The 15,763-nt window shown below is 49.9% G+C and overlaps 1 protein-coding gene across 1 annotated transcript in view; it reads right to left on the bottom strand.

Moving 5' to 3' along the window:
• The window catches only part of SNTB1 (syntrophin beta 1), a 79,759-nt gene extending 65,855 nt beyond the window's left edge, over positions 1-13,904 (bottom strand). The window contains exon 1 of the mRNA XM_038745118.1: positions 13,368-13,904. Within this exon, the coding sequence (XP_038601046.1) occupies positions 13,368-13,833 (466 nt within the window). The 5' untranslated portion in view covers positions 13,834-13,904. The remainder of the gene's footprint in view (positions 1-13,367) is intronic.
• Positions 13,905-15,763: the final 1,859 nt, after the last annotated feature.

A 15,763-nucleotide genomic window follows, 5' to 3' on the forward strand; every position in this document is an offset into this window, starting at 1 on the left:
CTGGGCAGCAGCATGAAGTATGGATTGAAGTGGGGAGAGACACGAGGATGGGAGATCAGAGAGAAGGCTGATGCAGTAGTCCAGACAGGACAGGATGAGAGCTTGAACGAGCAGGGTAGCGGTTTGGATGGAGAGGAAAGGGCGGATCTTGGCAATGCTGCGGAGCTGAGACCGGAAGGTTTTGGTGACGGCTTGGATGTGAGGGGTGAATGAGAGAGCGGAGTCCAGGATGACACGAAGGTTGCGGGCTTGTGAGACGGGAAGGATGGTAGTGCCGGCAAGAGATGGGAAAGTCAGGGAGAGGGCAGGGTTTGGGAGGCAAGACAAGGAGTTCAGTCTTGGACATGTTGAGTTTTAGGTGGCGGGCAGACATCCAGATGGAGATGTCCTGAAGGCAGGAGTAGATGCGAGTCTGGAGGGAGGGGAAGAAAACAGGGGCAGAGATGTAGATTTAGGTGTCATCAGCGTAGAGATGATAGTTGAAGCCGTGGGAGCGAAATAATAATAATGATGGCATCTACTCAACGCTTACTATGTACAAAGCACTGTTCTAAGCGCTGGGGAGGTTACAAGGTGATAAGGTTATCCCACAGGGGGCTCACAGTCAATCTCCATTTTACAGTTGAGGGAACTGAGGCACAGAGAAGTTAAGTGACTTGCCCAGAGTCACACAGCTGACAATTGGCGGAGTCTGGATTTGAACCTATGACCTCTGACTCCAAAGCCCAGGCTCTTTCCACTGAGCCATGCTAAAGACTGTGGGCCCCATGTGTATGTATGCATGCACACAGTACTCTGCATATAGTAAGCATTCTATTGCTTGACAATAGACTGTCCCCTAGACTGTAAGATTACAAAGTAACAGAGTTTGTAGACACATTCCTTGTCCATAACAAACACACAGTCTGAGAGGGGAAGTCTAATGTCAAGTAAACAATGGTATTTTTTGAGTGTTTACTGTGTGCAGAACACTGTACTAAGTGCTTGGGAAAGGAAAGTACAAAAGAATTAGCAGACAAATTCCCTGCCCGCAATGAGCTTATGGTCTAGAGGATGGCCAGAGACAGCACCTTAAACAACTATCCATCAGTTAATCAGGCAATGGTATTTATTAAGTGCTTACTGTGTGAAACTCACTGTGGGCAGGGAATGTGTCAACCGATTCTCATATTGGACTCTCCGAAGTGCTCTGACCTCAGTAATTGCTCAATAAGTACCACTAATTGATTGATGGATTGTTTGGGAGAGTACAACAGAGTTCCCAACAACAGATATGTTCTCTTCTTATAAGGAGCTTACAGTCTAGAAGGGGAGACAGACATTCAGCCCCCACAGCAGATCATGAGAAAGGAGACAAAAGGGATTGCAGTGCCACAGGGTTTTTTATGGTATTTATTAAGTGCTTACTATGTGCCAGGCACTGTACTAAGCACTGGGGTAGATACAAGTTAATCCAGTTGGGCACAGCAGTCCATGTCCCACGTGGGGCTAACAAACTTAATCCCCATTTCACAGATGATGTAACTGAGGCCCAGAGATGTGAAGTCACCTGCCCAACATCACCCAGAAAACAAGTGGCAGAACTGGGATTAGAACCCAGGTCTGGGCCCTATTCACTAGGCCAAGCAGCTTCTCATTTCCCATTCCACTCTTATTTCAGCTCTTCCACAGCCCCTCGCACTTTTCCCTCTCCCTATCAAACCCCAACCTCAGAACTTGTGTTCATATCTCAACACTCTGTTGCTTCTCCCACCTATATTTTAGTGTCTGTCTCCCCATCTACAAGTTCCTTCTCTAAACTGCAAGCTCCATGAGGGCAAGGACTGTGTCTACCAACTGTGTCCTTCTGTTCTCTATCTACACTCACTCCCTTGGAGAACTCATTCGCTCCCACGGCTTCAACTATCATCTCTACACTGATGACACCCAAATCTACATCTCCGCCCCTGCTCTCTCTCCCTCCCTTCAGGCTCGGGTCTCCTCCTGCCTTCAGGACATCTCCATCTGGATGTCTGCCTGCCATCTAAAACTTAATATGTCCAATACTGAACTCCTTATCTTCACCCCCAAAACCCTGCTCTCTCCCTGACTTTCCCATCACTGTAGATGGCACTACCATCCTTCCCATTTCACAAGCCCGCAACCTTGGTGTCATCCTCGGCTCCGCTCTCTCGTTCACCGCTCATATCCAATCCGTCACCAAAACCTGCTGGTCTCAGTTCCACAGCATTGCCAAGATCCACCCTTTCCTCTCCATCCAAACTGCTACCTTGCTGGTTCAATCCCTTATCCTATCCTGACTGGATTACTGCATCAGCCTCCTCTCTCATCTCCCATCCTCCTGTCTCTCCCCACTTCAATGTGTACTTCACACTGCTGCCCGGATCATCTTTGTGCAGAAACGCTCTGGGCATGTTACTCCCCTCCTCAAAAATCTCCAGTGGCTGCCTGTCAACCTACACATCAAGCAAAAACTCCTCATTCTGGGCTTCAAGGCTCTCCATCACCTCGCCCCCTCCTACCTCACCTCCCTTCTCTCCTTCTCCAGCCCAGCCCACACCCTCTGCTCCTCTGCCACTAACCTCCTCACTGTACCTCGCTCTCGCCTGTCCCTCCGTCGACCCCTGGCCCACGTCCTCCCCCTGGCCTGGAATGCCCTCCCTCTGCACATCTGCCAAACTAGCTCTCTTCCTCCCTTCAAAGCCCTACTGAGAGCTCACCTCCTCCAGGAGGCCTTCCCAGACTGAGCCCCCTTTTTCCTCTCCTCCTCCCTATCCCCCCACCCTACCTCCTTCCCCTCCCCATGGCACCTGTATATGTTTGTACAGATTTATTACTCTATTTTACTTGTACATATTTACTATTCTATTAACTTTGTTAATGATGTGCACCTAGCTTTATTTCTATTTATTGTGATGACTTGACACCTGTCCACATGTTTTGTTTTGTTATCTGTCTCCCCTTTCTAGACTGTGAGCCTGTTATTGGGTAGGGACCGTCTCTACATGTTGCCAACTTGTACTTCCCAAGTGCTTAGTACAGTGCTCTGCACACAGTAAGCGCTCAATGAATATGACTGAATGAATGAATGAATACTCTCCTGAGAGCTTAGTACAGTGCTTTGCACAGAGCTCAATAAATACCACTGATTGGTTGATTGACTACAAACTGTTCCTCTAGACTGTAAGCTCTACCATCTCTGTTGCACTGTTTTCTTCCAAGCATTTAGTACGGTGCTTCACATACAATAGGTGTTCAATACATACCATTGATTGAGTGCTCTTTACAAAGAAACCGCACACTAAATCACTAAATACAATCAATTAACTGGGTTCCTAGAGCTGTGATGTGATAGGAAATGTATGTTTTGTTCTGCAGCGAGATCCTCCAACTGACCTGGGTTTCCACCTGCAGCTTGGGAGTTGGCACGGAAAATGTCATTCCCACCTCTCCAAATTTCCTGCCCTGTATTCAGCAGCCCTGGGTTGGGGAGAAGGGGGGCAGGTGCAAAGGACTGGTGGTAGAGCCAGGGAAAGGAGTTCTGAGCTCACCCCGGCAAACTAAACCAATTCTCTCGTTCCCTGGCACCCCAAAAGGGTCAATCAATCATATTTGAGGGCTTACTGTGTAAAGAGTACTGTACTAAGCAATTGGGAGTGTACAATATAACAATATAACAAACACATTCCCCACCCACAATGAGTTTACAGCCTAGAGGGGGAGACAGGCATTAATACAAATACATAAAATACAGATATGGACATAAGTGCTATGGGGCTTGGAGGGGGGATGAATAAAGAGAGCAAGTCAGGGCAAAGCAGAAGGGAGTGGGAGAAGAGGAAAGGAGGACTTAGGGAAGGCCTCTTGGAGTACATGTGCCTTCAATAAGGATTTGAAGGGCAGGAGAGTAACTGTCTGTAGGATATGGGGAGAGAGGGTGATCCATTCATTCACTCATTCATTCATTCAATCATATTGAGTGCATACTGTGTGCAGAGCACTGTGCTAAGCAATTGGGAAGTACAAATCAGCAACATATAGAGACGGTCCCTACCCAACAATGGGCTCACAGTCTAGAAGGCCAGAGGCAGCACGTGGGCGAGAGGTGGACGGAGAGAGATGAGATCAAGGTACAGTGAGAAGGTTAGCATTAGAAGAGTGAAGTGTAGGAGAGTAGTGGGGTGAGGTAGGAGGGGGATAGGTGAAAAGAGCTTATATGTTCCATGTGACTGAATGCTCCTTAATCAAAAATGTCTAGTTTGGAAGCGGAAGAGATGCGTGACAACCTCGGGAGACAATGGGACGAGGGGCATCTGGTTCAGAGAAAGTTTTGCTGGCCCTTCACATGCTTATCCATGCCACAGTGGCCAAGCACCCAGAAGCCATGAGCCCCAGGGGGCTTAAAGGAAGAGAGTGGTCATCTTCATTCCAGTTTTCACTTTCCCTCCACACAGTTCCCTTCAAGCTCAGACTCAATCTGGGTGGGAGTGGGGGGGGCAGTGGGGGATGGTTTGCTGGACTCTGACCTGCTTGGGTGGGGATGTCTGTAGGGCCTGGGGGATGGAGCAAATTATTAGATGCTTATTTGATTCATGTTGACATACCACTGGCCTTCATGAAGGCCAGAGGGAGGAAAGGAGAGAAGAAGGGAGGGAGGGAGAAAGACAGAGAGGGAGAGAGAGAGGGAGAGAGAAAGGGAGGGAGGGAGGGAGGGAGGGGGAAGAGAGAGGGAGGAAGAAAGAGTGAGGGGTAAGAGGGAGAGGGGAAGAGAGGTAGAGGGAGAAGAACTGTGGTATTTATTAAGCACTTACTAAATGTCAAGCACATAAGTGCTAGTGAAGATAAAGACAATTAAGTCAGTCTCTGTCCCTCTTGGGGCTTACAATCTAAGTAGGATGGAGAATAGGTTCTGAATCCCCATTATGCAAATGAGGTAACTGAGGCCCAGAGAAGTGAAGTGACTTGCCCAAGGTCATGCAAAAGGCACACAGGGGAGCCAAAATTAGAGCCCAGTTTCTCTGACTCCCAGGCTCGGGCTCTTTCCCCTCTCTGCTTCCCCCAGTTCTGGCCATCCCCCAGTTCTGGCCTTCCCCCAGTGCCGCCCTACTGCCTTTATTGCATGTAGCTTCTCAGCCAGGAAATTATGCAAGTGACAGAGAGGGAAGGAGGAAGGGTTCAGGAGGGAAGTCAAACTTTCTGAGAAACTGGGCCAGAGGGGGATATGTCTTCCTCCCCCTATAGGCTTGCACTAAGAGCTGATCCCATGGGGAGAAGAGGACCATTTCCCTGGCTCCCAGGAGAGACACTACACCTAAATAATAATAATAATAATAATTGCGGTACTTGTTCAGTGTTTACTATGTTCCAAGTACTATGTTAATCACTGGGCTAGATTACAGGATAATCAGGTCAGACACAATCCCTGTCCCAAATGGGGCTCCCCAACCAAGGGGGAGTGAGAAAAGGTATTTAAGCTGTATTTCACAGGTGAGGAAATTGAGGCCCTGAGAAGTTAAGCAACCTGCCCAAACCCGTGGAGCAGCCAAGTGGTGGAGCCCGGATTAGAACTCGGGTCTCCTGTAACCCAGCCCTGTGTTCTTTCCATGAGGCCATGTAGTTTCTCTGCTGGGAATTAGACAAGTGACTGGGAGGGAAGAAGGCGAGGGGTTACCTCTACCGTCCCCTACAGTTCTTTCACAGGGAAGCAGAGTGACCTAGTGGAATGATCACAGGCCTGGGAGTCAGAGGACCTGGTTTCTAATTCTGACAGTGCCATTTACCTGCTGTGTGACCTTAGGCAAGTCACTCACTTCTCTGTGCCTCAGTTATTTCACCTGCAGACTGGGGATTCAATACCAGTTCTCCCTCCTACTTAAGCTGGGAGCCTCCAGTGGGTGTGATTATCTTGTGTCCACCTCAGGGCTTAGAACAGCACTTTGTACATAGTAAGTGCTTAATACCACTATTATTATTTATATTATTATTTCAAACTCCCCCAGAGCTACATCAATCTCTTGATTTACAACCTACAGCTTAACCTGCCCACAACCTCTCCCAGCCCTCTATATTTATAAACTCCATTTGAGCATTTGAGCATGAAAAGCAGCATGATCTAGTGGATCGGGCCTGGGAGTCAGAAAGACCTGGATTCTAATCCCAGATCCACTACTTGTCTGTGTGACCTCAGGCAAGTCACTTCTCTTCCCCTTGCCTCAGTTACATCATCTGCAAATTGGGGATTAAGACTGTAAGCCCCAAGTGTGACATGGACAGTGTCCAACCCTATTTGCTTGTATCCACACCAGTGCTTGCAACAGCACCTGGCACATAGTAAGCGCTTAACAATCAATCGATCAATCAATGGTATTCACTCGGAAGCAGTGTGGCTCAGTGAAAAGATTCATTCATTCAATCGTATTTATTGAACGCTTACTGTGTGCAGAGCACTGTACTACGCGCTTGGGAAGTACAAGTTGGCAACATATAGAGACAGTCCCCACCCAACAGCAGGCTCACAGTCTAGCCACTTGTCAGCTGTGTGACTTTGGGCAAGTCACTTAACTCCTCTGGGCCTCAGTTCCCTCATCTGGAAAATGGGGATGAAGACTGTGAGCCCCATGTGGGACAACCTGATTACCTTGTATCCACCCCAGCGCTTAGAACAGTGCTTGGCACATAGTAAGCGCTTAACAAATACCAATATTATTATCATTACTCTGTGCGGAGCACTGTATGAGGCACTCAGGAGAGTACACTACAACAACATAAAAGACACATTCCCAATCTAGAGGGAGAGACAAATGAACCAATGTCACAATTATTGTTATGAAGGCTCAATGGCTGGCTCCTTCACCATTCGGGACCCTCCAATCCCCAATAGCCAGAGATTCCAAGTCCACTGCCCTCTGGTCATCTGGTTGGGGGAACCCCCTCCTCCCCCTGCAGCCTCACCAAGGGAATGGAAACTCTGGGGTTGAGAAGGGGGCTCTTCTGCATTTTGACCCCACAATTCAGCAGCTTTTTTGGGGGCGGGGGGGGGGGGGGTCTTAGGTCATATGGGGTTTCTCCCCCCAGGCCCGGGAGTAGATTTATGTGGGAGAGGGGCTGCCCTCCGGCAACTGTGCCCTCCTTGGACAGGTTGGACAGGGACGGTGTGAGCTGTGAGGGGAAGCGTCCACGAGCTGGGAGTTCTCCATGGCCAGGGAGGCAGGCAAGGTGAATCTCAGCCAATTTCAGGAGTCATTTTCTGGGCCACAGTTCCCTCCTTCGTGGGGAGAAAGTTCTCCCAAATTCATTCTGCTTCCTTGCTCCAGCCGTCAACCAGCTCTGTTTCACTGCCCAGGCCTGGGCCTGAGGGTGGGAGGGGAGGTGGTTTCTGCAGGGGGTGAGCAACTGATCTTTAAAGCTGAGCCAACCCCACTGCCTAAGGCTCCCCCGTCCTCCCCCTGCACTCCTGCTCCGGTCCCGGACACCTACCCCAGCCCCTTCTTGGCTCTTTGGCTGGAGGGAGCCGGGACAACTACGCATCCCCGTAGCGAGGGAGTCTGGTTCAGAAACCCCAGCCCCAGAGCTTCCGGGACCAGCTCCTTCCCCTGTCCCACCCATATTTCATGTGCCAGGGCCAGGACGTGGGGCAGGGGGTAGGGGGGAGGGGCTCAGGTCTGAAGGCCCAAGGAGCCCCAACACTAGCCAGCTCTCTCTTTACTAATGATGCTGTCTTTGTCTTCACCTCTAGACTGGAAGCTTGATGTGGGCAAGGAATGAGACTACCACCTCTGTTCTAGTGGACTCTCCAGCACTTACTACATTCCTCTACACATAGTAAGCACCCTAGGCTGCAAGCCCATTGTGGGAAAGGAACGTGTCTATCAATACAGTTGTTTTGTACTCTCCCAAGCACTTAGGACGGTGCTCTGCACATAGCAAGCCTTCAATAAATACTATTGATTGATTGTCAGCTATTTGCTCTATCTGTCTTTCCAAACTAGATCCCACCTGGGTCGGATTTCCCAAAATGGCAAGTTTTCAGCTATGGTAAAAAAATCAAACCATGAGATGTTTCTATAAGAAACCCAAGAAGCCACACAAGGTTGGTACATTTCAGTTCATGCCAACCCCGCACACATCATGCCAGCACGGGGCCACGTCCGGGAGCAGAGCAGGGCCAGATCCTGGCCTAGTGGACAGAGCCCAGGCTTGGGAGTCAAAAGGACCTGGGTTCTAATCCCGGATCCTCCACTTGCCTGCTGTGTGACCCTGGTCAAATTACATCCTATCTCTGGGTCTCAGTCACCTCATCTGTCAAATGGGGATGAAGACTGAGTTCCATGTGGGACAGGGACTGTGTCCAACTTGATTAGCTTGTCTCTACCCCAACACTTAATATACTGCGCCTGGCACATAGTAAGGGCGTAACAAATACCATTAGCAGACAAACTATGTGACGTTTACAGGTGAAATGGGAAGGCGGTGGGGAGGTTGGTATCCGAACAGGAACTGGCAGGAAAGAAGGTTGTGTGTGTTATAACACCGCCCCCATACTCCCTGCCCCAGCCAGCATAGAGTCCTTTGATGACACCGCAGTTCATAACATACTCGTGACTTGATAATTATTTTACGCCTTATCACTAATCCACTGAAGAGAAGCAATAAGCTGCAATAACAATTCTAGTGTTCTGAGTTTACAAAATGCTTTCATATAGATCCCCCTATAGGCTGTAAGCTCCCTCTCTATACTGTAAGCTCATTGTGGGCAGGAAATGTGTCTGTTCATTGTTCTACTGGACCTTCCCAAGTGCTTAATAAAATGCTCTGCACACTGTAAGTAATCGCTCAATAAATACCCTTGATGAGGCTAACAGATAGGTTTTCATGTATTCAAACCAATACTCGGCACATTGTAAGCCCTAATTAATTCAAGCAACAATAACACAACATGTAGGAGGGATGGGACTCCCAATCCTCTACAAAAAAATGTTTTGTGGTTGCTTAATAAAGCTCAGCAATAACTGTAATACATAAGCATGAAGTAACTTCATAACAACAACATGTAAGCCCATAAGAATTAGCAACAATAACAACACTACTAATCATAATTGTGGCATTGTTGAGAGTTTGCTATGCGTCCATTGTTAACAGATACAATAAGTCAGGTCAGATACAGTCCCTGTAACACACAGGGTTCACAGTTCAAAGGACAGAGTTAGCAGGCATTGAATTCATTCATTCATTCATTCAATCGTATTTACTGAGCACTTACTGTGTGCAGAGCCCTGTATTAAGCACTTGGGAAGTACAAATTGGCAACATATAGAGACGGTCCCTACCCAACAACGGGCTCACAGTCTAGAAGGGGGAGACAGACAACAAAACAAGTAAATAGAATTATAGCTATATACACATCATTAACAAAATAGTTAATATGTACAAATAAAATGAATAGAGTAATAAATATGTATAAGTATATACAAGTGTTGTGGGGAGGGGAAGGAGGTAGGGCAGAGGGAGGGAGGGGGGCGATGGGGAGGGGAGGAGGAGAGGAAAAAGTGGGGGCTCAGTCTGGGAAGGCCTCCTGGAGAAGGTGAGCTCTCAATAGGGCCTTGGAGGGAGGAAGAGAGCTGATTTGGTGGCTGTGTGGAGGTAGGGCATTCCAGGCCAGAGGAAGGACGTGGACCAGGATTCGATGGTGGGAAAGGCGAGAATGAGGCACAGTGAAGAGGTTAGCGGCAGAGGAGCGGAGTGTACGGGCTGGGCAGTAGAAGGAGAGAAGGGAGGTGAGGTAGGATGGGGCAAGGTGATGGAGAACAGAGGCACAGAGAAGCAGTGTGGCCCAGTTGATAGACCCCGGAACTAGGACCTAGATTCAGGTGATTATTGTCCATGGAATCCTGCCCTCTACCCAAAGTGGTCAAGCCTGGGGGAAGTACATCGGAAGCAACGCAGCCATGTGGATAGGACTCTGGGCCTAGTAGTCAGAAGTACCGGGTTCTAATCCTGACTCCACCACATGTCTGCTATGGGACTTTGGACAAATCACTTCATTTCTCTGTAAGCGCTCAATAAAAACAATTGATTGAGGGCATCGTACTCCTTCAAGCACTTAGAACAGTGCTCTGCATACTGCAAGTGCTCCAAGACTGATTGAAACCCTGTTCTATTATACTTTCCCAAGTCCTTAGCAGTGCGCTCTACACAGTAAGCATTCTAAATTCAAATGAATGAATTCTGTTCTATTGTACTCTCCCAAACACTTAGTAAAGTGCTCCACACACGGTAAGTGCTCCACAAACATGATGGATTGAACTATGCTCTACTGTACTCTCCCAAGGCTGAGTATTGTGCTCTGCACACAGTAAGCACTCCAAAAATACGATTGATTGAAGTGCCCTAGTGTATTCTCCCAACCTATTAATATAGTGCTTTGCAAAGAGTATGTGCTCAATAAATATATCTGATTAAACTCTGGTCTACTGTTCCCTCCCAAGCGTTTTAGTACAGGGCTGTGCACACAGCAAGCACTCATTTGACTGATTCAGAAAGTACCCTTAATAATAATAAAAATGGTATTTGTTAAGCATTTACTAAGTGCCAAGCCCTGTTCTAAGTGCTCATTTGACTAATTCAGAAAGTACCCTTAATAATAATAAAAATGGTACTTGTTAAGCGTTTACTATGTGCCAAGCCCTGTTCTAAGCGCTGATAATAATAAAAATAATAAAAAAACTTTCATGTTCCGGGAGTGGGTGTGACGGCACAACTCCTCCAAGAGGCCTTCCCAAACTAAGCCCCACTTTCCTCTTCTCCCATTCCCTTCTGCATCACCCTGACTTGCTCCCTTTGTTCTTCCCCCCCTCCTAGCCCCACAGCACTTATGTAATAATAATGATGGTATTTGTTTAGCGCTTACTATGTGCCAGGATCTGTACTAAGCGGTGGGGTAAAAACAAACAAATCGGGTTGGCCACAGTCCCTGTCCCACGTAGGGCTCACAGTCTCAATCCCCATTTTCCAGGTGAGGTAACTGAGGCCCAGAGAAGTGAAGTGACTTGCCCAAGCTCGCACAGCAGACCAGTGGCGGGGACGGGATTAGAACCCCGGACCTTCCAACTCCCAGTCCCGTGAACTAGCCATTGACCCACACTGCTTCTGCAGTTTATTTGTACTGATGTCTGTCTTCCGCCACCCTCGCCGAACTGGAAGCTCGTTGTGGGCAGGGAATGTGTCTATTTACTGTTGCATCGTCCGCTGCCAAGCGCTTAGTACAGTGCTCTGCACACAGTAGGCGCTCGATAAATACGGCTGAATGAATGAAAGTGCGGGCGGCAACAACGGCGCCCCCTCCTGGCGAGGAGAGGCACGGCACGATACTGTTGCATCGTCCGCTCCGAAGCGCTCAGTACAGTGCTCTGCACAGTAGGCGCTCGATAAATGCGGCTGAATGAATGAAAGTGCGGGCGGCAACAACGGCGCCCCCTCCTGGCGAGGAGAGGCACTGCACGATACTGTTGCACCGTCCGCTCCGAAGCGCTCAGTACAGTGCTCTGCACACAGTAGGCGCTCGATAAATACGGCTGAATGAATGACAGTGCGGGCGGCGGCAACAACAGCGCCCCCTCCTGGCGAGGAGAGGCACTGCACGATACTGTTGCACCGTCCGCTCCGAAGCGCTCAGTACAGTGCTCTGCACACTGTAGGCGCTCGATAAATACGGCTGAATGAATGAAAGTGCGGGCGGCGGCAACAACAGCGCCCCCTCCTGGCGAGGAGAGGCACTGCACGATACTGCTGTATCGTCCGCTCCGAGGCGCTCAGTACAGTGCTCGCACACAGTAGGCGCTCGATAAATACGGCTGAATGAATGAAAGTGCGGGCGGCAACAACGGCGCCCCCTCCTGGCGAGGAGAGGCACGGCACGATACTGCTGTATCGTCCGCTCCGAAGCGCTCAGTACAGTGCTCTGCACACAGTAAGCGCTCGATAAATACGGCTGAATGAATGAAAGTGCGGGCGGCGGCAACAACAGCGCCCCTCCTGGCGAGGAGAGGCACTGCACGATACTGTTGCACCGTCCGCTCCGAAGCGCTCAGTACAGTGCTCTGCACACAGTAGGCGCTCGATAAATGCGGCTGAATGAATGAAAGTGCGGGCGGCAACAACGGCGCCCCCTCCTGGCGAGGAGAGGCACTGCACAATACTGTTGCACCGTCCGCTCCGAAGCGCTCAGTACAGTGCTCTGCACACAGTAGGCGCTCGATAAATACGGCTGAATGAATGAAAGTGCGGGCGGCGGCAACAGCGCCCCCTCCTGGCGAGGAGAGGCACTGCACGATACTGCTGTGTCGTCCGCTCCGAAGCGCTCAGTACAGTGCTCTGCACACAGTAGGCGCTCGATAAATACGGCTGAATGAATGAAAGTGCGGGCGGCAACAACGGCGCCCCCTCCTGGCGAGGAAAGGCACTGCACGAGACTGTTGCACCGTCCGCTCCGAAGCGCTCAGTACAGTGCTCTGCACACAGTAGGCGCTCGATAAATACGGCTGAATGAATGACAGTGCGGGCGGCGGCAACAACGGCGCCCCCTCCTGGCGAGGAGAGGCACTGCGCGATACTGTTGCATCATCCGCTCCGAAGCGCTCAGTACAGTGCTCTGCACACAGTAGGCGCTCGATAAATACGGCTGAATGAATGACAGTGCGGGCGGCAACAACGGCGCCCCCTCCTGGCGAGGAGAGGCACTGCACGATACTGTTGCACCGTCCGCTCCGAAGCGCTCAGTACAGTGCTCTGCACACAGTAAGCGCTCGATAAATACGGCTGAATGAATGAAAGTGCGGGCGGCGGCAACAACAGCGCCCCTCCTGGCGAGGAGAGGCACGGCACGATACTGTTGCACCGTCCGCTCCGAAGCGCTCAGTACAGTGCTCTGCACACAGTAGGCGCTCGATAAATACGGCTGAATGAATGACAGTGCGGGCGGCAACAACAGCGCCCCCTCCTGGCGAGTAGAGGCACTGCACGATACTGCTGTATCGTCCGCTCCGAAGCGCTCAGTACAGTGCTCTGCACACAGTAGGCGCTCGATAAATACGGCTGAATGAATGACAGTGCGGGCGGCAACAACGGCGCCCCCTCCTGGCGAAGAGAGGCACTGCACGACAGTGTTGCACGGTCCGCTCTGAAGCGCTTAGTACAGTGCTCTGCATCATCATCAGTCGTATCTATTGAGCGCTTACTATGTGCAGAGCACTGTACTGAGCGCTCAGTACAGTGCTCTGCAGACTAAGCGCTCAATAAATACGATTGACTGATTGCACGGCGCAGCGTCGGGGAGTTCTGGGTTGAGCGGGGGGCGGTCCCGGGCTCCCTACCTTCGAGCAGCACCTCCCCACCGGCGCGCTTGAGCGCCTGCACCGCCTCGTCGTGGGTGGCGTCGCGCAGGTCGGCGCCGTCGACGGCCAGGATGGCATCGCCCACGTAGAGGGCGCGGGTGCGGTCGGCCGCCAGGCCCCTGAAGATCTTGCTGATGAGGATGGGCATCCGGTTCTCCCGCCCGCCCTTGATGCTGATGCCCAGCCCGCCCGTCTCCGCCTTCTGCACGGTCACGGCGCGCTTCTGGCTGCCCACGGCCTCGGGCACCTGGTCGGGCAGGTCGGTGAAGGCGGTGCGCACCCCGGGGCCGGGGGCGTCCGCGCCCCCCGGGCCCCCCTCGGCCGCGCCGCCGCCGCCGCTCAGGACCAGGGCGTCCCGATCCAAGTGCACGTGTACCGGGTGCCACCGGTCCCGCACCAGCACCTCCAGCGGGCCCCCGGCCCCCGGCCCCGCCGCTACCGACATCGCCCCGGCATGTCCCGCCTCGCCCCCGGGCTGCTCGACGGCCGGCGGTGGCCGGGCTGCGCGGGCCACGGCTCCACCGACGCGGCACGGGCTCCCGCACGAATTTCCCAGCTCTCTCCGCCCCCTCGCAGGCCACGCCCCCGGAGCGTGTATAGAGCTATCAATCATCATCAATCGTATTTATTGAGCGCCTACTATGTGCAGAGCACTGTACTAAGCGCTTGGGAAGTACAAGTTGGCAACCTATAGAGACGGTCCCTACCCAACAGTGGGCTCACAGTCTAAAAGGGGGAGGCAGAGAACAAAACCAAACATACTAACAAAATAAAATAAATAGAATAGATAGGTACAAATAAAATAAATGAATAAAAAGAGTAAAAATCGTATTTATTGAGCGCTTACTATGTGCAGAGCACTGTACTAAGCGCTTGATCTAGTTATTCTGATGGTATTCGCACCTGTTTACTTGTTTTGTCGCCTGTCTCCTCCTTCTAGACTAGGAGGAGATGTATAGATGTATACATCTATACATCTAGAAGATGTATAGATCTCCTCCTAGACTAGAAGGAGGAGATGTATATATGTATACATCTATACATCTTCTAGATGTATAGATGTTTGTACATATTTATTACTCTATTTATTTATTTGTTTTACTTGTACATATCTATTCTATTTATTTTATTTTGTTAGTATGTTTCGTTTTGTTCTCTGTCTCCCCCTTTTAGACTGTGAGCCCACTGTTGGGTAGGGACTGTCTCTAGATGTTGCCAATTTATTTATTTGTTTTACTTGTACATATCTATTCTATTTATTTTATTTTGTTAGTATGTTTGGTTTTGTTCTCTGTCTCCCCCTCTTAGACTGTGAGCCCACTGTTGGGTAGGGACTGTCTCTATATGTTGCCAATTTATTTATTTGTTTTACTTGTACATATCTATTCTATTTATTTTATTTTGTTAGTATGTTTGGTTTTGTTCTCTGTCTCCCCCTTTCAGACTGTGAGCCCACTGTTGAGTAGGGACTGTCTCTATATGTTGCCAATTTGTACTTCCCAAGCGCTTAGTACAGTGCTCTGCACATAGTAAGCGCTCAATAAATATGATTGATTGATTGATTGGTTGATTCTAGACTGGGAACCCGTTGTTGGGCAGGGACCGTCTCTATATGTTGCCGATGTGTACTTCCCAAGCGCTTAGTACAGTGTTCTGCTCAATAAATACGACTGAATGACTGAATGAATGAATTCGGGCGGGGGAGAGGGGACCTGCCGCTCCCCCCTCCAACCTGCTCAATAATAATAATAATTAATAATAATTTTTGGTATTTGTTAAGCGCTTACTATGTGCAAAGCACTGTTCTAAGCGCTGGGGAGGATACAAGGTGATCAGGTTGTCCCATATTGGGCTCACAATCTTAATCCCCATTTTACAGATGAGGGAACTGAGGCCCAGAGAAGTGAAGTGACTTGCCCAAAGTCACACAGCTGACAAGCGGCGGAACTGGGATTTGAACCCATGACCTCTGACTCCCAAGCCCGGGCTCTTTCCACTGAGCCATGCTGCTTCTCCAATCAATCAATCAATCGTATTTACTTAGCGCTTACTGTGTGCAGAGCACCGTACTAAGCGCTTGGGAAGTACAAGTTGGCAACATATAGATTTTATTTATTTTATTTTGTTGGTATGTTTGTTTTGTTCTCTGTCTCCCCCTTTTAGACTGTGAGCCCACTGCCGGGTAGGGACTGTCTCTATATGTTACCAACTTGTACTTCCCAAGCGCTTAGTACAGTGCTCTGCACACAGTAAGCGCTCAATAAATACGATTGATGATGATGATAGAGACAGTCCCTACCCAACAGTGGGCTCACAGTCTAAAAGGGGGAGACAGAGAACAAAACCAAACATACTAACAAAATAAAATAAATAGA

Source organism: Tachyglossus aculeatus, chromosome 4 (genome assembly GCF_015852505.1).
Source record: "Tachyglossus aculeatus isolate mTacAcu1 chromosome 4, mTacAcu1.pri, whole genome shotgun sequence".
In the NCBI taxonomy this organism is placed as follows: Eukaryota; Metazoa; Chordata; class Mammalia; order Monotremata; family Tachyglossidae; genus Tachyglossus; species Tachyglossus aculeatus.